This window comes from Garra rufa, chromosome 2, assembly GCF_049309525.1.
Source record: "Garra rufa chromosome 2, GarRuf1.0, whole genome shotgun sequence".
Taxonomy (NCBI): Eukaryota; Metazoa; Chordata; class Actinopteri; order Cypriniformes; family Cyprinidae; genus Garra; species Garra rufa.
The window spans coordinates 13,646,397-13,667,068 of NC_133362.1; the positions used below are offsets into that span (position 1 = coordinate 13,646,397).

General features: G+C 37.0%; 1 protein-coding gene across 1 annotated transcript in view; it reads left to right on the forward strand.

Moving 5' to 3' along the window:
* Window positions 1–20,672, forward strand: part of LOC141325192 (solute carrier family 35 member F3-like) — a 49,845-nt gene that overhangs the window by 18,465 nt on the left and 10,708 nt on the right. Inside the window, exon 2 of the mRNA XM_073833726.1 lies at window positions 15,807–16,149. Coding sequence (XP_073689827.1) covers window positions 15,807–16,149 — 343 coding nt within the window. The remainder of the gene's footprint in view (window positions 1–15,806; window positions 16,150–20,672) is intronic.

The window sequence follows — 20,672 nt, forward strand, 5'->3', positions numbered from 1 at the left end:
TTAAAAATGTGATTAATATGTGTGATACCCTTATCTGCCCATTTATGAAAATTTAGTATTTTTTTGTTACTTGTGAAGTCAGGGTTATTCCAGAGTGGGGTGAAGTTAGATGGAGCCAGATTGGAGTTTGTGATTTGATAATATTTCCACCAGGCCGTCAGAGCTGAAGCTATTGTCAAGGCTTTGAAGCATGAGTGATGTTTAATGGACTGACTAAGAAATGGAATGTCTGATATGTGTATGTTTTTGCAAAGTGATTGTTCTATATCTAGCCAAATGGTGTCTGCCTGAGTGGGGTGAGTCCATTTATATATGTATTGGAGTTGGTTTGCTAGCGAGTAATGGTAAAAATGTGGTGCTTCTAAGCCTCCTAAAGATTTGGGTTTTTGTAAAGTGCTTAATTTTATCCTTGGTGGTTTATTTTTCCAGTAGAATCGGTTGATGATGGAGTCTAGAGATTTGAACCAATTGAGAGTAGGCTGTGTTGGGATCATTGAAAATAGGTAGTTTATTTTAGGGAGTACTGTCATTTTGATTATTGATATTCTTCCCTGGATTGAGATTGGTAAATTGTGCCAGCGATTGAGGTCATCTTCTACTGTTTTTAATAAAGGAGTGAAATTGAGTCCATTCAGCTCTGACAGCCTGGAGGAAACCCTAACGCCTAAGTAAGTGATGTGACCTGTGCATAGAGGAATGGGTGATACCTGGGCTGCCACATCCCATTTAGATTGATGTAGTGGAAGGATTAAAGATTTATTCCAGTTTATTGCATAATCGGAAATTTTAGAGTATGAATCAATGGTTTTAGTTATTTCTTGTAGAGATGATTGAGGATTTTGTAAAAAGAGTAAGATATCATCGGCATATAAACTAATCTTATGTTGGGTTTGGGGTGTGTGAATTCCTTTGATGAGTGGATTCTGGCGGATGGCTGCTGCTAAGGGTTCAATGAAGATGGTAAATAAAGATGGAGAGAGTGGACATCCCTGCCTAGTCCCCCTGTGCAGTGTGAAGCTTTGTGATGTTAGTCCATTGGTGTTGACTGTGGCTGAAGGTGTTGTGTATAAAATCTTAATCCAGTTAATAAACGACTCCCCAAAGCCAAATTTTTGTAGTGTGGTGAAAAGAAAGTTCCAGTTGACTCTGTCGAAAGCTTTTTCTGCATCTAAAGTGACTATGAGGGTGTCTTTCTGCTGTAGTGATGAATAATGGATTAAATCATATAGTCTGCGTGTGTTATTGGATGCATGCCTACCTTTGATGAAACCTGTCTGATCTGGGTGGATTACAAATGGGATAATTTTTTCAATTCTATGTGCCAGAGCTTTGCTGAGTATTTTGATGTCTACGTTGATAAGTGATATAGGACGGTAATTTGACGGAAGGGTTGGATCTTTATTAGGTTTGGGGATGAGTGAAATAGTTGCTGTGTTCATGTGTACTGGTAATCTTGAGTTCTCTTTAATTTCGGTTATTGCTCTGATGAATAATGGGGATAAAATGGACCAGAAGTGTTTATAAAGTCACAATTCTAAGTACGTTTCTTACAATTCTGAAAGACAAACTCAAAATTGCATGATATAAATGGAGAATTGCAAAAAATAAACTTGAGGTGTTAACTCAGTTCTGAGAAGAAAAAGTCAAAATTGTGAGAAAAAAGTTGCAATGACCTAATTTCTTTTTTCATTTTGTCGTAAATAAAAAAAAAACTGAATTATGAGATGTAAACTTAGAATTCTGAGAAAAAAGTCAGAATTGCAATGTGCAAAACTCAGAATTTTGAGAAAGTTAGATTTCTAAGTTTATATCTCACAATTCTTACTTTTTCCTTGCAATTCTGAGAGACAAACTGAGAATTGCAAGATATTAATAGAGAATTGCGAGAAACAAACTTGAGGTAATAATGCACAGTTAAATTCACAATTACAAGAAAATAGTCAGAATTGTGAGAAAAAAAAGTTGCAATTACCTTATTTTACCATAATTTTTATTTTGTGCTTAAAAAAGAACTGAATTGTGAGATGTAAACTTAGAATTCAGAGAAAAAAGTCAGAATTGCAAGATGTAAACTGATGAAAATGAAACCGAATTCTGACTTTCTATTTTTACAATTGTAACTTTTTTCTTTAAATTTAAACAGAGAATTGTGAGAAATGAACTGAAGGTGTTAACTCGCAAAAAAGTGTGAACTGTAAACTTGCAATTGCAAGAAAAAAAAGTCACAATTGGGAGATAAAAAGTCGCAATTACCTTTTTTATTTTGTGGAGAAACCAAAAAAACATGCGAGATGTAAACTTTAAAAACTAGAGAGAGAAATCAGAGAAAAAAAGTCACAATTGGGAGATAAAATGAAAAAGAAAAATAGAATAGCGAGATGTAAACTCAGAATTTCGAGAAGTCTCACAATTAAAATTTTTTTCTTGTAATTCTGAGAAACTTGTCTAAATTATGGGATAAAATGTTATTTTTTTCTATGGCAGAACAAGGCTTCTATACATTTTTAATTTTTTTATTTAAGTTTTAGTTACTTTAGTACATTTAGTAAACATAAACAGAAATGAGGAATAATTCCTTGGCAACTAGTGGAAATAAAGTAAGCTTTTATTATATTATTTTATTTTTTATAACTGTACTTTTACACTCTTACAAATAAAGTGGGTTTTTGCAGTGATGCCATAGAAGAACCATGTTGGATTTCCCAAAAAAACTTTCAGTGAACAGAACCATTTATTTTTTTAATGTGGATAACATTTTAATAATCTAAAGAACCATTTTTCATTTCCACTAAAACTTTTTGCGCAATAAAAAGGTTCCATGAATGTTAAAGGGGTCATGAGATGCAAAATTTACTTTTACAAGTTATTTGAAATGTGTCTTGGCAGTGTGTGTACACAACCACCATATAATGATAAAAATCCAGCCAGTGTTGTTTTTTTTTTTAAATCCCCCTAAATTAAAACCACTTTCTCAGATCAAGCTGTTCTGAGATTCTTGGCAGAGTGATCTAGTTCTGCATATCAACTTGTGGAAAAAGAACCTTTAGCCAATTTTTAAGAGTGTAGTTTTAGTTAACCAATCCTGGCTGCAGTTACCATCAAGTATCATCCAGCATTTTTACGACTCACCATTGTGGGCTGAAGGCATATTTTGGCTAACACAAGAAATAGAGCCAAAGATATCTCATTAATTCTTAATATTTTTCCATTGCTTATGGGTTTCAGATTGTGTGCTCATTATACCAGCATCTACCAAATGGCATTCCCTGACGCTCACTGTGTCACAGTTTTTGCTGAGTCTGGGTCGCAGAAGTTCTGATTGAAATCTGTCAAGTCTTTGAGGCTGAACTTTCGTGGCATTCAAGACTTTGAGCTCTGACCGCTGCCCTTATTGCCGATGCACTTTGTCTGAGCTCCACTTGACACGTCGATTTATTTTAAAACGCTTTTGAGAAACACTCACTGGCCTGATTCAGCATCAAGCCTCTGGCACAGGCAGATTTTAATCTTCCCTGTCAAAAAGAACTGTTACTTGAAGCTATGATTCCTTCAAAATAGCCTCTTCAGAAGTCTTCACACAAAGAAATAAATGGTGATGCTATTTTCGAAGTGGGGACCCTATAGTTTCTCAACCCTGGTCCTGGGCGCCCCCCAATCCTGCACATTTTGTGTGTCTCCCTAATCAAGCACACCTGATTGCACTCATGAGCTCATTAGAAAACATCTCCAGGACCTGAAATGGGTGTGTCAGATAAGGAAGACATACAAAATGTGCAGTTTTGGGGGGTGCCCAGGACCAGGGTTGAGAAACACTGCTATAAAGTAACATTCCAATAGAAATTATTAAGTTTTCAAACTTTTTGATACCAAGGACCTCTAAAATTGATGCTTTAGCATTCATCCTGTTAACTATCTGTCACGTATTGGTCGTCTTGTCATCATTAACTCTTGCACTACACATCATGGACTTCATTCCCCACAAGCCACTGCACTAATCACTGCATTCACCTGCTCCTTGTTTCTCACTGCACTGATTACCGCTCACAGCTGCACCTCATCACACTGACTGCATTTAAGCTTCTCACACACACAGCCACCTTGCGAAGTCTTATTGTTCCGTATGGTCTTTATTTCCGAGCGTTTCTTTCTGTGTTTGTTTTCCCCGTGTGTTTGATTCTTGCTGCCAGCCCCGACCTTTCTGCCTGTTTTTTGACCACGATTTCTGCCTGCCCCTTTGTGTTTGTTTTGTTGAATAAATGCTGCAAATGGATCTGAACGTCTCTGACCCTCCTTGTGACACTATCACATTTGTGATTGCATGTTTATAACAGTCAGGGTCAGAAATTAACTTTTTTTCTATTATGGGGTTATATTTGCCCCCTGGAATTTAATGCATTTTTTACATTTGCAAGGACAATTTTTATAATCACCTTATTATTCTAAAAAGCCATAAGTTGTCTTTATGTCAAATCCTTAAAATTTGCTCAAAACACTTTAATCAATATTTTAAATTGTTGTCAATAACAATAGACTGTTTAAAATTGTATCATAATTATACATTTAAAAACAGGAGCTCATGGGGTGCAAAATCATTATTGTAGATTATTGCTCTTTATAATGTAATAATGATTATTAATATTGATATAGAAAACAATATCAAACGTTTTTGTTTTGTTTGTGGGCACGTCACATTCTGGCTTTATAGACAAACATGTCACAAGTCTAGCTCAAGTTATGCAAAAACTGAGTAATCTAAGGGCCTCTGATTGGCGCGTTTTCAGCGAATACTAATCTGAGTGCTTCTGATTGGCCAATGCATTCCTGAGTTCAACAGAAACGCATTTGATTGATTATATGGCGAAACAATACACAAAACAGTGGGTTACAGCAAACAGCAATGTGATCCAGTGTGTGTCATGATCTGGGCTGTGGGGCTTCCCTCAGCCACCTGAGGTCGCTGTTTTCCTTTTCCTGCACTGCACTCTGATAGCATTCACCTGTCCTTGTCGTTATCACTGATTACACGCACACCTGTTCTCAATCACTATCTGGACTATAAGAGATCCCACTACTCACTCTGCATTCATGTCTGCATTGTCTTTTGTTGTTCATGTTATTTTGTGTTTCTGCGATTCCTGGCCTTAGACCTTGTTCCCTGTTTTGGTTCTTTTGAGTTTATGTTGTATTTTGCCGTTTGGCTTTTTGTTTGTTTATTTGTATTTGTTTCATTAAAATCACTCACCCTGCTTTTGGACCCAGACCTTTATATTTACGTGACAGAATGCAGACATCCCAGATGGGTCCAGCGGGGAGTAGTTTTTTTTCTGAGGAGGCGGCGTCGGTCGCCCGCTTCGAGACCATCTACGCCTGTTTGGCGGTGATGGATGCCCTCAACGCTGAGGCGGCGCGGAAGCGTCCCTACTATAGGGCGATGGCGGAGGCGTTTTGTAGAGAGAGGGCGTCCACTCTCTCTGTTCCTGACGCGGCGGTGACCGCTCGCTCTGTTCCTCACGCGGCGGTGACCGCTCTCTCTGTTCCGGACGCGGCGGTGACCGCTCTCTCTGTTCCGGACGCGGCGGTGGCCGCGCTCTCTGTTCCGGACGCGGCGGTGGCCGTTCTCTCTGTTCCGGACGCGGCGGTGGCCGTTCTCTCTGTTCCGGACGCGGCGGTGGCCGTTCTCTCTGTTCCGGACGCGGCGGTGGCCGTTCTCTCTGTTCCGGACGCGGCGGTGACCGATCTCTCTATTCCGGACGCGGCGGTGACCGCTTTCTCTGTGCCGGACGCGGTGGTGGCTGCTGGCGTTCCTCTGGTGGCTATGCCAGCTCGCGTTCCTCTGGCGACTGACGTTCCTCTGGCGGTGAGGCCGGCTCGCGTTCCTCCGGCGGCGAAGCCAACTCACGTTCCTCCACTGCACGGGCCTGGCCCGCCATCCCTCCCCCTGATGCACCTTCCACCGTTCCTCCTCCCTCCAGATTTTTGTTTTTGTTTTGGGAACGTCTGGAAGCCGTTCCCTTGAGAGGGGGTACTGTCATGATCTGGGCTGTGGGGCTTCCCTCAGCCACCTGAGGTCGCTGTTTTCCTTTTCCTGCACTGCACTCTGATAGCATTCACCTGTCCTTGTCGTTATCACTGATTACACGCACACCTGTTCTCAATCACTATCTGGACTATAAGAGATCCCACTACTCACTCTGCATTCATGTCTGCATTGTCTTTTGTTGTTCATGTTATTTTGTGTTTCTGCGATTCCTGGCCTTAGACCTTGTTCCCTGTTTTGGTTCTTTTGAGTTTATGTTGTATTTTGCCGTTTGGCTTTTTGTTTGTTTATTTGTATTTGTTTCATTAAAATCACTCACCCTGCTTTTGGACCCAGACCTTTATATTTACGTGACAGAGTGAGCTAATCTAAATGTAAATTCACAAATTTACACCTATTTTTTTTTCACATTTCATTTTAATCGCAACAGCCATAATACATTGTTTAATTGGCAGGGACATTTTTTGCCCCTTTGTCTTAAAATTATAGGGCTTTTTTTTTTTCATTTTGGTGGCATTTTGCCACAAGTCCTTGTTAATTTCCAACCCTGATAACAGTAATATCTAAACCTAAAAGTAATCTTGACAAACTGTGTCATTTGAAAACTTAAAGACTCTAGCTTTCATATTTGTTGGCTGTTTTTCGATTTGTTTTACAGAGCAACTGTAATTTATTAATTTACCACAAGAGTACTCTTCAGAACCAGTAAGCGAGTTCTGACCTTTATTTTGAAATAGCGATGCACATGTAAAAAAAATTAAAAAAAGTTAAACCTTTAAAACATCTATTCTATTTTTTGAGGGAAAAAAGTTTTAAAATGTTTCCAAAAATGAAGAAAAACTGAAAGATTCTTCTTTGCGATGCAGCATGAACTAAAACGCAAGTCCAGGATTCTCGCTGCATATATTTTATGTGATTGTTAGAGACTGAATTCAAATCAAACACTGCCATACTACCCATAATTCTTCCAAATAGGATGTCTACTTCATAAATATTGTGAAATATATATATATATATATATATATATATATATATATATAAAAAGTTTCAGATCGCTCAAACTATATGGAAATATGAGCACCCTTATATGGTCACTAACTGGTGGTTATCTAGTGAAAAAGTTTGGTACTGCACTCAAACAAAATGCAGCTTCAAGGGACTCTAAATGATCCCAGCTGAGGAAGAACTGTGTGAATTGTTTTTTTCCGGTTCAAGACAGTTAGGGTATGTTAAAAAACTCCCATCTTGTTTTCTTCCCCAACTTCAAAATCGTCCTACATCGCTGCAGAAGTACCGACCCAGTGTTTACAAAGTGAACATGCAAAGAAGATCAAATGCTCTTTACAGAAAAAAGGTAAATCAGTGATGTATTTGTATTTGTATAGGGACGGTAGTCAAGTCTAGCTTTTTTCAGCTGAGACAGCTGAGGAAAATAAAACCATTTCTTTCTAGAAAACAATTTGAAACTGTAATCCATGCCTTTGTCACTACTCGCCTGGATTACTGTAATTCATTATATCTGGGGATAAGTGGGTCTTTGTTGGCCCGTCTGCAGTTGGTCCAAAATGCTGCAGCACGTCTCTTAACGGGGAGTCGCAAGTTCGAGCATATAACCCCCATCTTGTCCTCGCTTCACTGGCTGCCTGTGCAATATAGAGTTCATTTTAAAATTCTCTTGTTTGTTTTTAAATCTCTAAATGGCTCTGCCCCACACTATATATCAGAACTGCTTCATCCCTATAAACCATCGCGTGCTCTTAGATCAGCAGATCAACTGCTTCTTAGAGTCCCAAAAACTAGACGTAAACTGAGAGGTGATCGTTCATTCGCAGTGGCTGCCCCCAAATTATGGAATGTTTTACCTCTCTACATCAAGCAGGCCCCTTCGCTGTCCTTGTTCAAGTCTCATCTTAAAACCTACCTTTTTTCCTTGGCCTTCGATACCTGAATTGATATTGCTGGATAGTTTTAAATGTATTGTGTACATGGGTAATCCTAGTGCTGTCTTAATGTATATTATGTACTGTGCGTGTTTTATCTTGTTTTATTGTTCAGCACTTTGGTCTGCCGTTGGGTGGTTGTAAAGTGCTTTATAAATAAAGTTGAATGAATGAATGAATGAATGAACGAACATGTATTTTGAAGTTGAAGAAGAAAACAAGATGAGTTTTTCCGACATACCCTAACTGTATTGACCCGGATTACACAGACTACGCATGGGCATCACAGAGACGAGACAAGACGAGCATTTGAGGTTAGAAAGTATATAAATTGTCTATTTGTTTCGAAAATGTTGTTTCCAATCGTTTCGCTAGAAAAAGACCCTTCTTCCTTGGCTGGGATCATTTAGAGCCATTTGAAGCTGCATTTAAACTTTTGGAAATTTTGGAAGTTCAAACTTGGGGGCAACACTGAAGTCCACTATATGGAGATAATTCCTAAAATGTTTTCCTCAAAAAACCTAATTTCTTTACAACTGAAGAAAGAAAGACATGAAAATCTGGGATGACAAGGGGGTGAGTAAATTATCTGTAAAAACAATTTTGTAAATGTAAATGGCCATTCACTTGACTTAGTCTTTTTAGAAATTGCTCCCAAAGGTTTCCAGAATAACCTTTTAATCATTTTAAATTGCTATGAAGGTCAAAGACGTAGTCATTAGCAGTAAGTGACATTCTGATTCAGACTCCATCAGTCCTGCTGAAGATGTCCTTCTGAAGACAAGGACCTTCAATTACTGTTAATTACACAAAGTATTCTTGCAAAAACCGCATGGTGGAGAACACTTCATTGATGATAATATGATAAAATAGCCACATAAGCATCTCCTTGTGGCAGTCGAATCACATGCTTATTTTTTCCACATGCAGCATTGTTTTGAATGCATTGAGCTAACGAATGTAGATCAGGTTTTGGCTGAAAAGGCTGCTCTTGACTGAAAAGTGCTGAGCTTGGCCTTCTTGGGTGTAGGAGCTGATTGGTCCTGCTTGCCAGAGTTTGATGAGCTAGCTAGCTGGCCAATGTCTGGAACAGTGGTCAGCAACATAAGAAAAAGCCTCAAGGATTATGGGGTCAGATTCTGAAAGTGAGATTGAGACGAATTTCACCTGAGTTGAACTTAAATGCCCTAAACCAGTGGTTCTCATTACGCCCCCCTGCTGGTCCGACACAACACTGGACATTTATTTCTATGTATTTAAATGGACCATTCCGTTTTTCAAAAACTTTTAACACCAAAAACTACAGTTGTTATTATTATAGTCAACATTATTATTATTAATTGTTATCGCAATCATTTTTATTTTTGATCATATTTTTTATTGGGTATTTATTTATTTTCTGTTTTCTAACATAGTGCAAATTTCTTCACAAATTCTGCTGAGCTTGTGTATTGAGCATTGTATTTGTGAGCATGTGTCTCCAGAGATTTCTATCTGCATTATACTGATTATCAGTCTCCATGGTTACTACACACGTTCACTGCTTTCAGATAATTACCCACATGTTAAATACCCAGTGGTAGTGGCAGTTCATTATGAGGGGACAGCGAAGCGGTGCGTAGGTTTGAAAACATATACAGTGCTGGCAGAATGCGGTGACAGCTAGCTTTTGTATTCAAGGGCAGCTTCACACAACCATGCACAAACCTTTGAACAGCTTGCATTTCATGGGTCATTTAAAAGAGGTTTGAGATTGAGTCCCTTGAATAGTCTGACATTGAAAACACTCCTTATGGAAGTTTGGGCTCTTTGGGTTTCAATAGTGTTGATTATTGTTTGGCATTAGATCCAAATGTAAGGTTGAAATGAGCAAAGAGTAACTATTTTTACATTTACTGTGGTGTGATATGAGAACAGCGTGTAAATACAGATTAGTATACACTATAGTGTCAGTTTACACATACTTCCTCGTGTGGGTGGTGTTATTTGACTGTGGGTTATTTGAGTCCTTCTGTATGGAAACTGTAGCTTCTGTCAACAGAAACAGATCTATCGATGAACATGCTGTTAGTGTTGTGCTTGAAGGCTTCTCTAGACACATGGGTGCAGGTACATGAAGGCTAAGAGTTTGCTTGGGTGGACTAATGAACTCTAAAAGTAGGGGTGGGTGATATGACCAAAATCTTATATGTGACCCTGGACCACAAAACCAGTCTTAAGTCGCTGGGGTATGTTTGTAGCAATAGCCAAAAATACATTGTATGGGTCAAAATTATTGATTTTTCTTTTATGCCAAAAATCATTAGGAAATTAAGTAAACATCATGTTCCATGAAGATTTTTTGTAAAATTCCTACTGTAAATGTATCAAAATGTAATTTTTGATTAGTAATATGCATTGTTAAGAACCTAATTTGGACAACTTTAAAGGTGATTTTCTCAGGATTTTGATTTTTTTGCACCCTCAGATTCCAGATTTTCAAATAGATGTATCTCGGCCAAATATTGTCCTATCCCAACAAACCATACATCAATAGAAAGCTTATTTACTGAGCTTTCATATTATATATACATCTCAGTTTTGTAAAATTTAACCTTATGACTGGTTTTGTGGTCCAGGGTCACATATCATGATATATCACAGTAATGGTACAGTTGAAGTCAAAAGTTTACACACACCTTTCAGAATTTGCAAAACGGTAATTATTTTATCAAAATAGAAGGGATTATTCAAAATGCATGTTATTTTTTTATTTAGTAATGACCTGAATAAGATATTTAACATAAAATATATTTACATATAGGCACAAGAGAAAATAGTTGAATTTATAAAAATGATCCTGTTCAAAAGTTTACATACACTTGATTCTTAATACTGTGTTGTTACCTGAATGATTCACAGCTGTTTTTTGTTTTGTTTTGTTTTGTGATAGTTGTTCATGAGTCCCTTGTTCGTCCTGAACAGTTAATCTGTCCGCTGTACTTCAGAAAAATCCTATAGGTCTCACAAATTCTTTGGTTTTTCAGCATTTTTGTGTATTTGAACCCTTTCCAACAATGACTGCATGATTTTGAGATCCATCTTTTCACACTGAGGACAACTGAGGGACTCAAATGCAACTATTACAGAAGGTTCGAATGCTGACTGATGCTCCAGAAGGAAACACGATGCATTAAGGGGGGTGAAAACTTTTGAACAGAATGAAGATGTGCACATTTTTCTTATTTTGCCTAAATATCAAGTCTTTTTCATTTTGTACTGCCCTTCAGAACCTACAAAAGCTACTTACATGTTTCCCAGGAGACAAAATGAGTTAAATTTACCCTGATCTTCAAATTCAAAAAGTTTTCACCCTCAGCTCTTAATGCATTGTGTTTCCTTCTGAAGCATCAGTGAGTGTTTAAATTTTCTTTAATAGTCAGCTCCTCAGTTGTCCCCAGTTTGAAAAGATGGATGTCAATATCATACAGGCATTGTTGGAAAGGGTTCAAATACACAAAAATGCTGAAAAAACACAGATTTTATGGGGTCTGAAGGATGTTCTGAAGAACAGCGGGCAGTGTAACAGTTCAGGGCAAACAAGGGACTCATGAAACTTTAATCTTTATAAATTCAACTTCAAGTATTATTTTCTCCTGTGGACTATATGTATGGATTCTGGGTTGGAACCTAATACAGCTTCTGTACTTCAGAACAAAGCATTATTATAATCACCAATAAAACAAAATACTAGTTCATGCTGTATACAGTGTTGTTTCATGATAGAATTTTTATATTTTAATAGGTGCTGTCTTCTAATCTTCACTCAGGATCTGTCTGTGTGAAATGTCTCTAGGCTATTGAGGGTCTCAAGAGAAAATCATCTTTCACTTTGAATCACTTGCTAGTTTGTGATATTATTAGGCCTGTGCATGAATATATGATAATCGAGCTCTCACTGTGTTTCATTTGAAATGGTACGTGCTTTCAGCTATGTCATGTGACTGACTGTAAAATTCTAGAAAAACAGAATTATCTACTGTTAACAAGAGACCAACAGATTACTATTAAAATAAGGTCTGAAAAGGCCTCATTTTATAAGGTTTGCAAATTTGGAAATCTAAATACAGATGTTATATAATGCATGCAATGAAAATGGATGTTAGGAAAGATTTCTGTTTCAAATAAATGCTGTTCTTTTAAGCTTTCTAAAAAAAATTCACAAAAATATTAAGCAGCAACATTGATAATAGTAAGAAATGGTTCTTGAGCTGCAAATCAGCATATTAGAATGATTTCTGAAGGATCTTGTGACACTGTAGAATAGAGTTATGCCAGCTGAAAATGTATCTTCACATTACAGCAATACATTACATTTTAAAATATTGCAATTTTAATTTTAAATTCGAATAATATTTCAGAATATTACAGTTTTTGATCAAATAAATGCGGCCTAGGTGAACATTCTTTTTTTTTTTAAAACATTAACTTTGGATACAGTAGTTTTGTCAAATTCACTCTTACAAATACTGGTGCTTTAAAGGTTCTTCACAGCAATGGCATTGAAAAACCATTTTTGGATCCACAAAGAAACATTCAGTCAAAGGTTCTTTAAAGAACCATCTCTTTCTTACATTTTTATAATCTGAAGAACCTTATTTTGCCACAAAGAACCTTTTGTGAAAGAGAGGTGGAAAAATCATCTTTGATCACTTTTAAGTATGTTATTGTGTTTCATAAAGTACTCAGATGCTTCAGCGCTAAAGATGCACCTTGTTCTCTTTATGGATAAACAGATTGAATCCTCCACCAGGCGCAGGCAGGCTAATTACTCCACTCGTTTATTCTGCGCATGAATAGATGAAGGGCTATTAAGAGCCATTAAGAGCGTTTATGAATGGATGGTGGGCTTGAGATGTGCTTATCTGATTTGAACAATAGCACTGGAGTTCTTGAGAGACTTCAGACAGATTCCATTCAGAGTTTCTGTATTATAAAATATCCTTGCTTTTTAAGTATTTCCCCTTGACACTTTAAAAAGAGTGTCTGTGCTGAATGAGTAAACCGTGCTATCGATTTCCTTTTGGATGTTTCAGGGAAACGCTGGTGAGAAAGTGATGTTTCACTTCTTTAGCGAGTGCTATTGTTTGGAAGTCAATGGACTAGACATCTATCATGTCATTTGAGAGATTTTTCAAACTCAGAAACTTAGTCTCTCTCGAAAAGAATTCTATAAGATCGAACTGTTGCATGCATGCATGCATGCATGCAAAAAAAACAAAAAAAACATCTCCGGTTACTCACGTAACCTTGGTTCCCTAAGATGAGGGAACGAGACATTGCATAAGCGTAGTAATGCAATGTCGACGTGTACGAATTGAAAGGGAACTACCTGATCTCATGATGAAAACCCCTGTGGGAACGTTTCCGCAAGACCTGAAATACGTACCAATAAGTACATCTCACTGCAGTTTCCAACAGAAATAAACACTAGAGGCGGTAAAACAGCGAGCACTTGTAACTGTTTTCTTACACAGTTATGATTACAGCTCCATATGTTTTGCTTTCCGGATGTACAGTTGAGGTCAAAAGTTTACACCCTCCTTTCAGAATCTGTGAAATCTTAATTATTTGACCAAAATAAGAGGGATCATACAAAGTGCATGTTATTGTTTATTTAGTACTAACATAAATATGATATTTCACATAATTTTATTTACATATAGTCCACAAGAGAAAATAATAGTTGAATTTATAAAAATGACCCCATTCAAGTTTACATCCCTTTGATTCTTAATACTGTGTTGTTACCTGATTGATCCACAGCTGTGTTTTTTGTTTAGTGATAGTTGTTCATGAGTCCCTTGTTTGTCCTGAACAGTTAAACTGCCTGCTGTTCTTCAGAAAAATCCTTCAGATCCCACAAATTGCTCAGTTTTCCAGCTTTTTTGTGTATTTAAACCCTTTCCAACAATGACTACATGATTTTGAGATCCATCTTTTCACACGGAGGACAACTGAGGGACTATGTAACTATTACAGAAAGTTCAAATTCTCACTGATGCTCCTAAAGGAAAAACCATGCATTAATATGAAGGGTAGATTTAACATATTTTGTCTTCTGGGAAACGTGTAACTATCTTCTGTAACCTCTGAAGGGCAGTACTAAATGAAAAATATATATATATATATATTTAGGCAAAATAAGGAAAAAGTAAAAAAAAAAAAAAAAAAAAGTTCAAAAGTTTTCACCCCCCAGCTCTTAATACATTGTTTTTTTTTCTCTGGAGCATCAGTGAGCGAACCTTATGTAATAGTTGCATGCAAGTCTCTCAGTCAGAAATTATGGATCTCAAACTCATACAGTCATTGTTGAAAAGGGTTGAAATACACAAATATGATGGAAAACCAAAGAATTTGTGGGACCTGAAGGATTTTTCTGAAGAAGTTTAACTGTTCAGGACAAACAAGGGACTCATAAACAACTATCACTAAACAAAAAAAAAAAACACAGCTGTGGATCATTCAGGTATACAACACAGTATTAAAAATCAAGTGCAAGTAAAACTTTTGAACGGGGTAATTTTTTAAATAAATTTAACTATAATTTTCTTTTGTGGACTACATGTAAACATCTTTTATGTCAAATATCTTATTCAGGGGTCCGTTCTTCGTACGTCGCTTGATACATCCGAGATGAATTGACACATCTAAGATGAGATCATCGTGTTGTTGATGATTAGTATGGCTGGATTAAGTGGTCTAGGATTATTGCGCGTTCGTGCATTGGTTTAAAAGGGTGATATGTATCGATAGTAAAAACACTGATCACAACCCCTTCGATTGGTTGACGAAATTGCAAAAGAGCGAGCTCAATTTTTTTCTCGTGCGGAGCAAGAGCTTTTATTAGAGAGTTATGGAGAATTTCAAACTTTAATACAGACACCGGGAAACACAGCAAATCTGCAAAAGCAAGGAGAGAGGGCTGGCAAAAAAAAAGTAGTGAACAAATTAAATGCGTTAGTGCTGCCCATGTTACATGTTTTTTTTTTCCTTGATATGTTATTTTATTTATATTTTTATTTTTATATACACTACACTACACTACACTAACTGAGTTAGCGACGTACGAAGAACGGACCCCAGATCAGTACTAAATAAACAATAACATGCATTTTGTATGATCCCTCTTATTTTGCAGATTCTGAAAGGGGGATGTAAACTTTTGACCTCAACTGTAACAAGCTTGCTCTGTAGCTCAGCTGCCATGAAACTGGATGCAGAATCCTTGGGTACGAATCCCTTGAACATCACTCACGATGAAAGAGCTAAAAGATGAGAGATTGAAGCTAAAGTGGCATGCTTGCGATTGCTTTTTTACGTCGCATTCGCTTTTGTCCATACTATCGAGTAGATTTAGTTGAAGTGAAGATGATTCATTATTTTGAAACGTCACAGAGCATTAGAGTTATACAGTAGCTCCACTCAATGAACATTTCAACTCAGAACTGCAATGCCGTGTACAAAACCAACATCACATAAACGTACCATATGTACAGTCATCAATTTGAACAAACAGAAGACAAACGAACACTCTTTTAGCACCACTCAGTGGACATTTCATGTCTTACGAAAAAATTCCCACAGGTATGTTTTCAGGTTGAAAAAAAGTTTAAGATGACTCAATTGAAAAGCACATAGTGAGAGCCATGTAGTAAGTTTGTACTGCATTACTGAAAACTTTCACTGCACAGAGTAGTAACAGTTCATATATCTAAGGGGAGTATTTTTAGTGTCAAGTGATTTGATTGGCATAAATCAGCAACTGATGTCATTTTGTTTGCTTTTAGGGGAGGACCGGCCGAGAGAGAACGTCGTGGGCACTGCCGATGGACAGGCGATGGTGGGCGGAGCAGGGGCGGAGACAGGGGCGGGGAGGCAGCGATTACACTGCTGCGTGCGAGTGACAGCCGTCCAAGTGCGAAAAGCAATATGGGGCGTGGCCATGGTGATATGCGTGTGCTCGTCATGGGCAGGCTCCACCCAGCTGGCCAAGCTGACCTTCAAGCAGTACGACGCACCGTTCACTCTCACGTGGTTCGCCACCACGTGGAACTGCCTCTTCTTCCCTCTGTATTACATCGGCCACCTGTGCAAGAGTCCTGAGAGGCAGACACCAAAACAGAGGTTTAGGTAAGAATCTGTCCTGTGAGACTGTTTATCCTGGGAATGCCTTCTTGCTAAAGCACATGCAGCTTATTAGGCTTTGGAGAAATGTAGTCAGTAGCTGAAATATCCAACTGTTTTGTGTGAGTATCACAGATATCTGATGAATCTGTTTAGTGAACTCCCTTTTTCTTGAGGGGGACACAGGAAATTCCATGCCGTAATGCATGGACAGTTTGTCCTTTCCGGGTTTCTCCTTCAATCTTCTATGTGCAGAATACTAAGCAGGCTCATTGCTTATTTAAACTGAGTCATTGATGAAAAACATCCTTCCGCTCTGTCTAGGAAGACCAAAGTAAAGAGTGATGAGAAGTAAAACAATATATGTGACACTGGACCACAAAACCAGTCATAAGGGTCAGTTTGGTTTTTTTTTTGAGATTGAGACTTATACATCATCTGAAAGCTGATTTCCATTGATGTATCTAAATATTGAGAAAATCACTTTTAAAGTTGTCCAAATGAAGTTCTTAGCAATGCATATTACTAATCAAAAATTAAGTTTTGATATATTTCTGGTATGAAATTTACTAAATATCTTCATGGAACATGATCTTTACTTTCCTAATGATTTTTGGCATAAAAGAAAAATCGATAATTTCAACCCATACAATGTATTTTTGGCTATTGCTACAAAAATACCCGTGCTACTTAAGACTGGTTTTGTTGTCCAGGGTCACATATTGTACTGTAGATTCTGATCAAATGCTTCTTTTCATTTACTTTTTTCAACTTAGCAAGGGCTTTTATGTAAATGCAGAAAAGCCCAAGCAATTTGTCACACAGAAGAAAACAATATTAGCAGCACTGTAATACTGGATTTGAAGAGTAAACACCAGCTGTGGAGTACAAAGGCTGCAAAAATGGAAAAAAGAGAGAGATTTTTGGGTAAAATGAACTGCCTTTATTTATAGTTATGCATTAATTAAATGATGCAGTTTAGCCAACTCTATTTATCCAAAACCTAATGTTATTAAAATAGCAGAAGCGGATGATTTTTTGACATGTAGCCCAGAGACCCATTTAACATTTTAGAGAATATCAGTGAAAAGGCAGCAAAGGTCCTGCTGTACCCATAATCAAGCTCTCTTTCCCTTTCTATGGGTATCAGCCAATATGCTGACCTTAAAAGTGATGTCAACCAACCATGATGTGTGTAGTAAACTATACAAAACACTTTGACAAATAAATGGACCTCTGACTGCATATTCATTCAAATGTAATTTAAAAAAGGGCATTTCACTTTATTTATACCCCTGAGGAACAATAACTACACATAGCCAAAGGACTAAAGACACACTTTGATTTAAATACGAATCACAAACAGTATACAGTATAGACGTAATTCTACTAAAAACAAGGTACAAATTAAATGATTAGGTTCGGGATTAAAACTGCCAACAATACGCATAATCTTTACTTAAAAAATGTAACCATAATTAAACTAATACAAAAGTGAAACTAATACAACAGGTGAATAAAGAACCATCTTTCCTGAATGAAATGATTTAGTCCAATTTTCTGTTGAAGCAGCATATAAATGGAGACCATGATGCTTCTTTTCTTTCTTTGCCTGATTTTACCTGGAAGCACTGCAGTTTGTAACTCCAAGACACTGAAGATTGCAATAGATCATTGAACTGATCTGTTCAGACAGTCATATATTTGTCAAGCGCAGAAACTGACAGGTGGGGAAATGCTCTGACACCACAAGTTTTTTGAGATTTAAGAAATGGTTTATTTTCACTTATCAATGGCTTGAAAGCTAACACAAATGGGATCTTCGAGATCCTAAATGTCACATAAGGACACAAGCAGCTGACAAGAAAGCCTGAGTAATTTCTTTGTTTTTACTCTCAGTTGTATTTACAGTCCGTTATCTCACATGGGGTGAACTGAGGACAGCTCTGAGCATAATGGCCAGAGATGGATGGTAGAAACAAGTGCTGTGTGTATTTTTTTTTTTTTATCAGATCACATTAAACTCACTAAGACTGAACATTTTCGTTGAAGGAATATAGCTTTAAAAGATTGTTTTCAAATGGTCTAACTACTGTATCTGTTGAGTGTTGTGTGTGGTACTCATTTTTGAGCCTGACATCCAAATAGCCAAATATGAAGCAGCATTTTTTTTTTTTTTTGAGTTTTATTTGTAATAAACTACTTATCAAGGCTGCAAAAAAAGCAATAAAACAGTCATCGTAAAATAGCACTTTTTTATTTTAATATATTTTGTAAATGTACTGTATTCCTGTGATATCAAAGCTGAATGGCAGCAGCTATTACTCCAGTCTTCAGTGTCACATGATTCTTCAGAAATCATTCAAACATACTGATGTGGTGCTCAAGATGCTTTTCCTATTATTAATGTTAGAAACATTTGTGCCGCTTAATATTTTTGTTGAAATGTACTGTGTAGCTCTGTTATGGCTCAAATTATAAACATATCTAGGGGAAATTATGAATGAATGGTAACCTGGTGAGAGCCACATCCCAAATTTACTTTAGATGGTAAAATGAATTACCAACCAAGTATGCAGAAGTTATTAGATACAAAACCACAGATCTCAGGTTACACACTCTTAAAAAGGATGTGTTAAAAACAACACACCTTTGTGTCTAGTTAAGGACAACACATTTTGTGTTAGTTTTAACTCAACCAGTGTGTTGTTCCAGCTAACACAGAAAATGTGTTGCTTTTTTCTACACACTATTGTGTTATAAATACACAATTTGTCTCAAGTATGTGTTATTTTTTTAACAAATTTTGTATGCAGTAAAGACACTGTGAGGCAAGCAGCGATGTGATTGGCTGATATTTAACACATATTGTGTTGGACACACTGTGTTGGATATTTTCTTTTTTTCGTTTGTAACACACATTTAACACAAAGTAACACAAAATGTGCTAAAATAGACAACACAAACAATCTGTTAAAAATTAACACATCATTTTTTATGAGCGCACTTAGTGTTTAGTGATTTAGTGTTTTATTTAAAATCTGGATGTGACTATAGGAGGAAGCTACAATAGAGTGTTTTCACAACGCATCATTAATCTGACATATTGGCGGCATGAACGTAAAGAATGCCACTAAACCGAATGAAACTCGCATATTTTGCTAATTATTGCTGCTGAAAATGGTCAATTATTGTCATGTTTTGGGCTGTACTAATCGGTCAGATCAACAAAAAAAATTAGACTTCCAAAGGTTATAACAAATCATGCAGAATAGTGCAAAAAACTGTCTGAGGAACAAAATGCATTTGTGGTTGGCCCAACTGAATCAGATTTCCAGGGCAAGAATCTTGTCAACATTTGTATTCTTATTTCCGGTCAGGTAGGTGAAATATTAGGCTAATATCTGAATTAATACATGTTTTTATCTTTTATTTTTTCGCATTAAGTTGTACATTTATCGTGCAATAAATGCTGTTGTTTACATCTGAGTAGCTCCAATATGGCCGCACTTCCCGGTATCTGACAAAACCGTGACGGAAGTGCAAACCCTCTTTTTAAAATATGGAAGTTAAAATACTGCGATCATCGTTCCAAAATGTGACTACAAATCCCACTCTAAATCTACATACATACCTTGGCTGCATCTTTTTTTTTTTTCTTCAGAAAAACAAGAATTTATTTGATTAAACTTGAACTCCTTTATCGGGGTTCTTTTCTTCTTTTGAAATTACTTAAATTCAAGCAGTTTAAACAACACATGGTAATCAAATCGCCACAACTGTAAAACAAACACTTCAATTCAAATAAAGGCAAAATGCAAGAGATTTACAAAACCATAGTAATTACCCAAATCACATAAACCCCCAAAAAACAGATTACTCAAATGGGATTTCAGTCTACTTTAGGGCGTTTTTGAGCTCATGTTAATGTAAAATCATATTGAATACTCACATATTCCAAAGACACGATGCCACAACTAGGAAAAACATCAAATCCGAGCTTCTGGAGCACAATCCTCGAACAACCGGTCATCTTCTCCCGCTGCGTGCACGCGCTCACCTTGAGTTTACTCAAATGTAAAATTTACGTTCCCTTTTCGAGCTCAGTCTTTTCGTTACTAGGTTCGTTTTCGCAATAATCTTCAGCTGTTCACGAGAGATGGGCGCATTCGAAACGGAAGCACACTGTTTTCTTAAGCTTCGAAACCTCTGCGAATCATTTGTTTCGAACCAAACAAACTATCAAAGTCACGTGAATTTAGTGACCAAGGCTCCCACCCCTGCGATAGTTTTTGTAGAGACCTTAATGAGACATTTAATTAAAAGGAATAGCAGTGGTTAATAGCCTGCAATTAATAAAACAACTCGGATTATATTAAATATTTAACAATATCTTATGATAATTATATTTAATATATTATATTAGTGCAAAACATTTGCAATGGGTTCGTAAAAGCCGTTTTTATGCGTATTTTGATCCGAGTTTTCGTTACATTTTACACCGTTTTAACCAGCAGGCGTCACCAGCG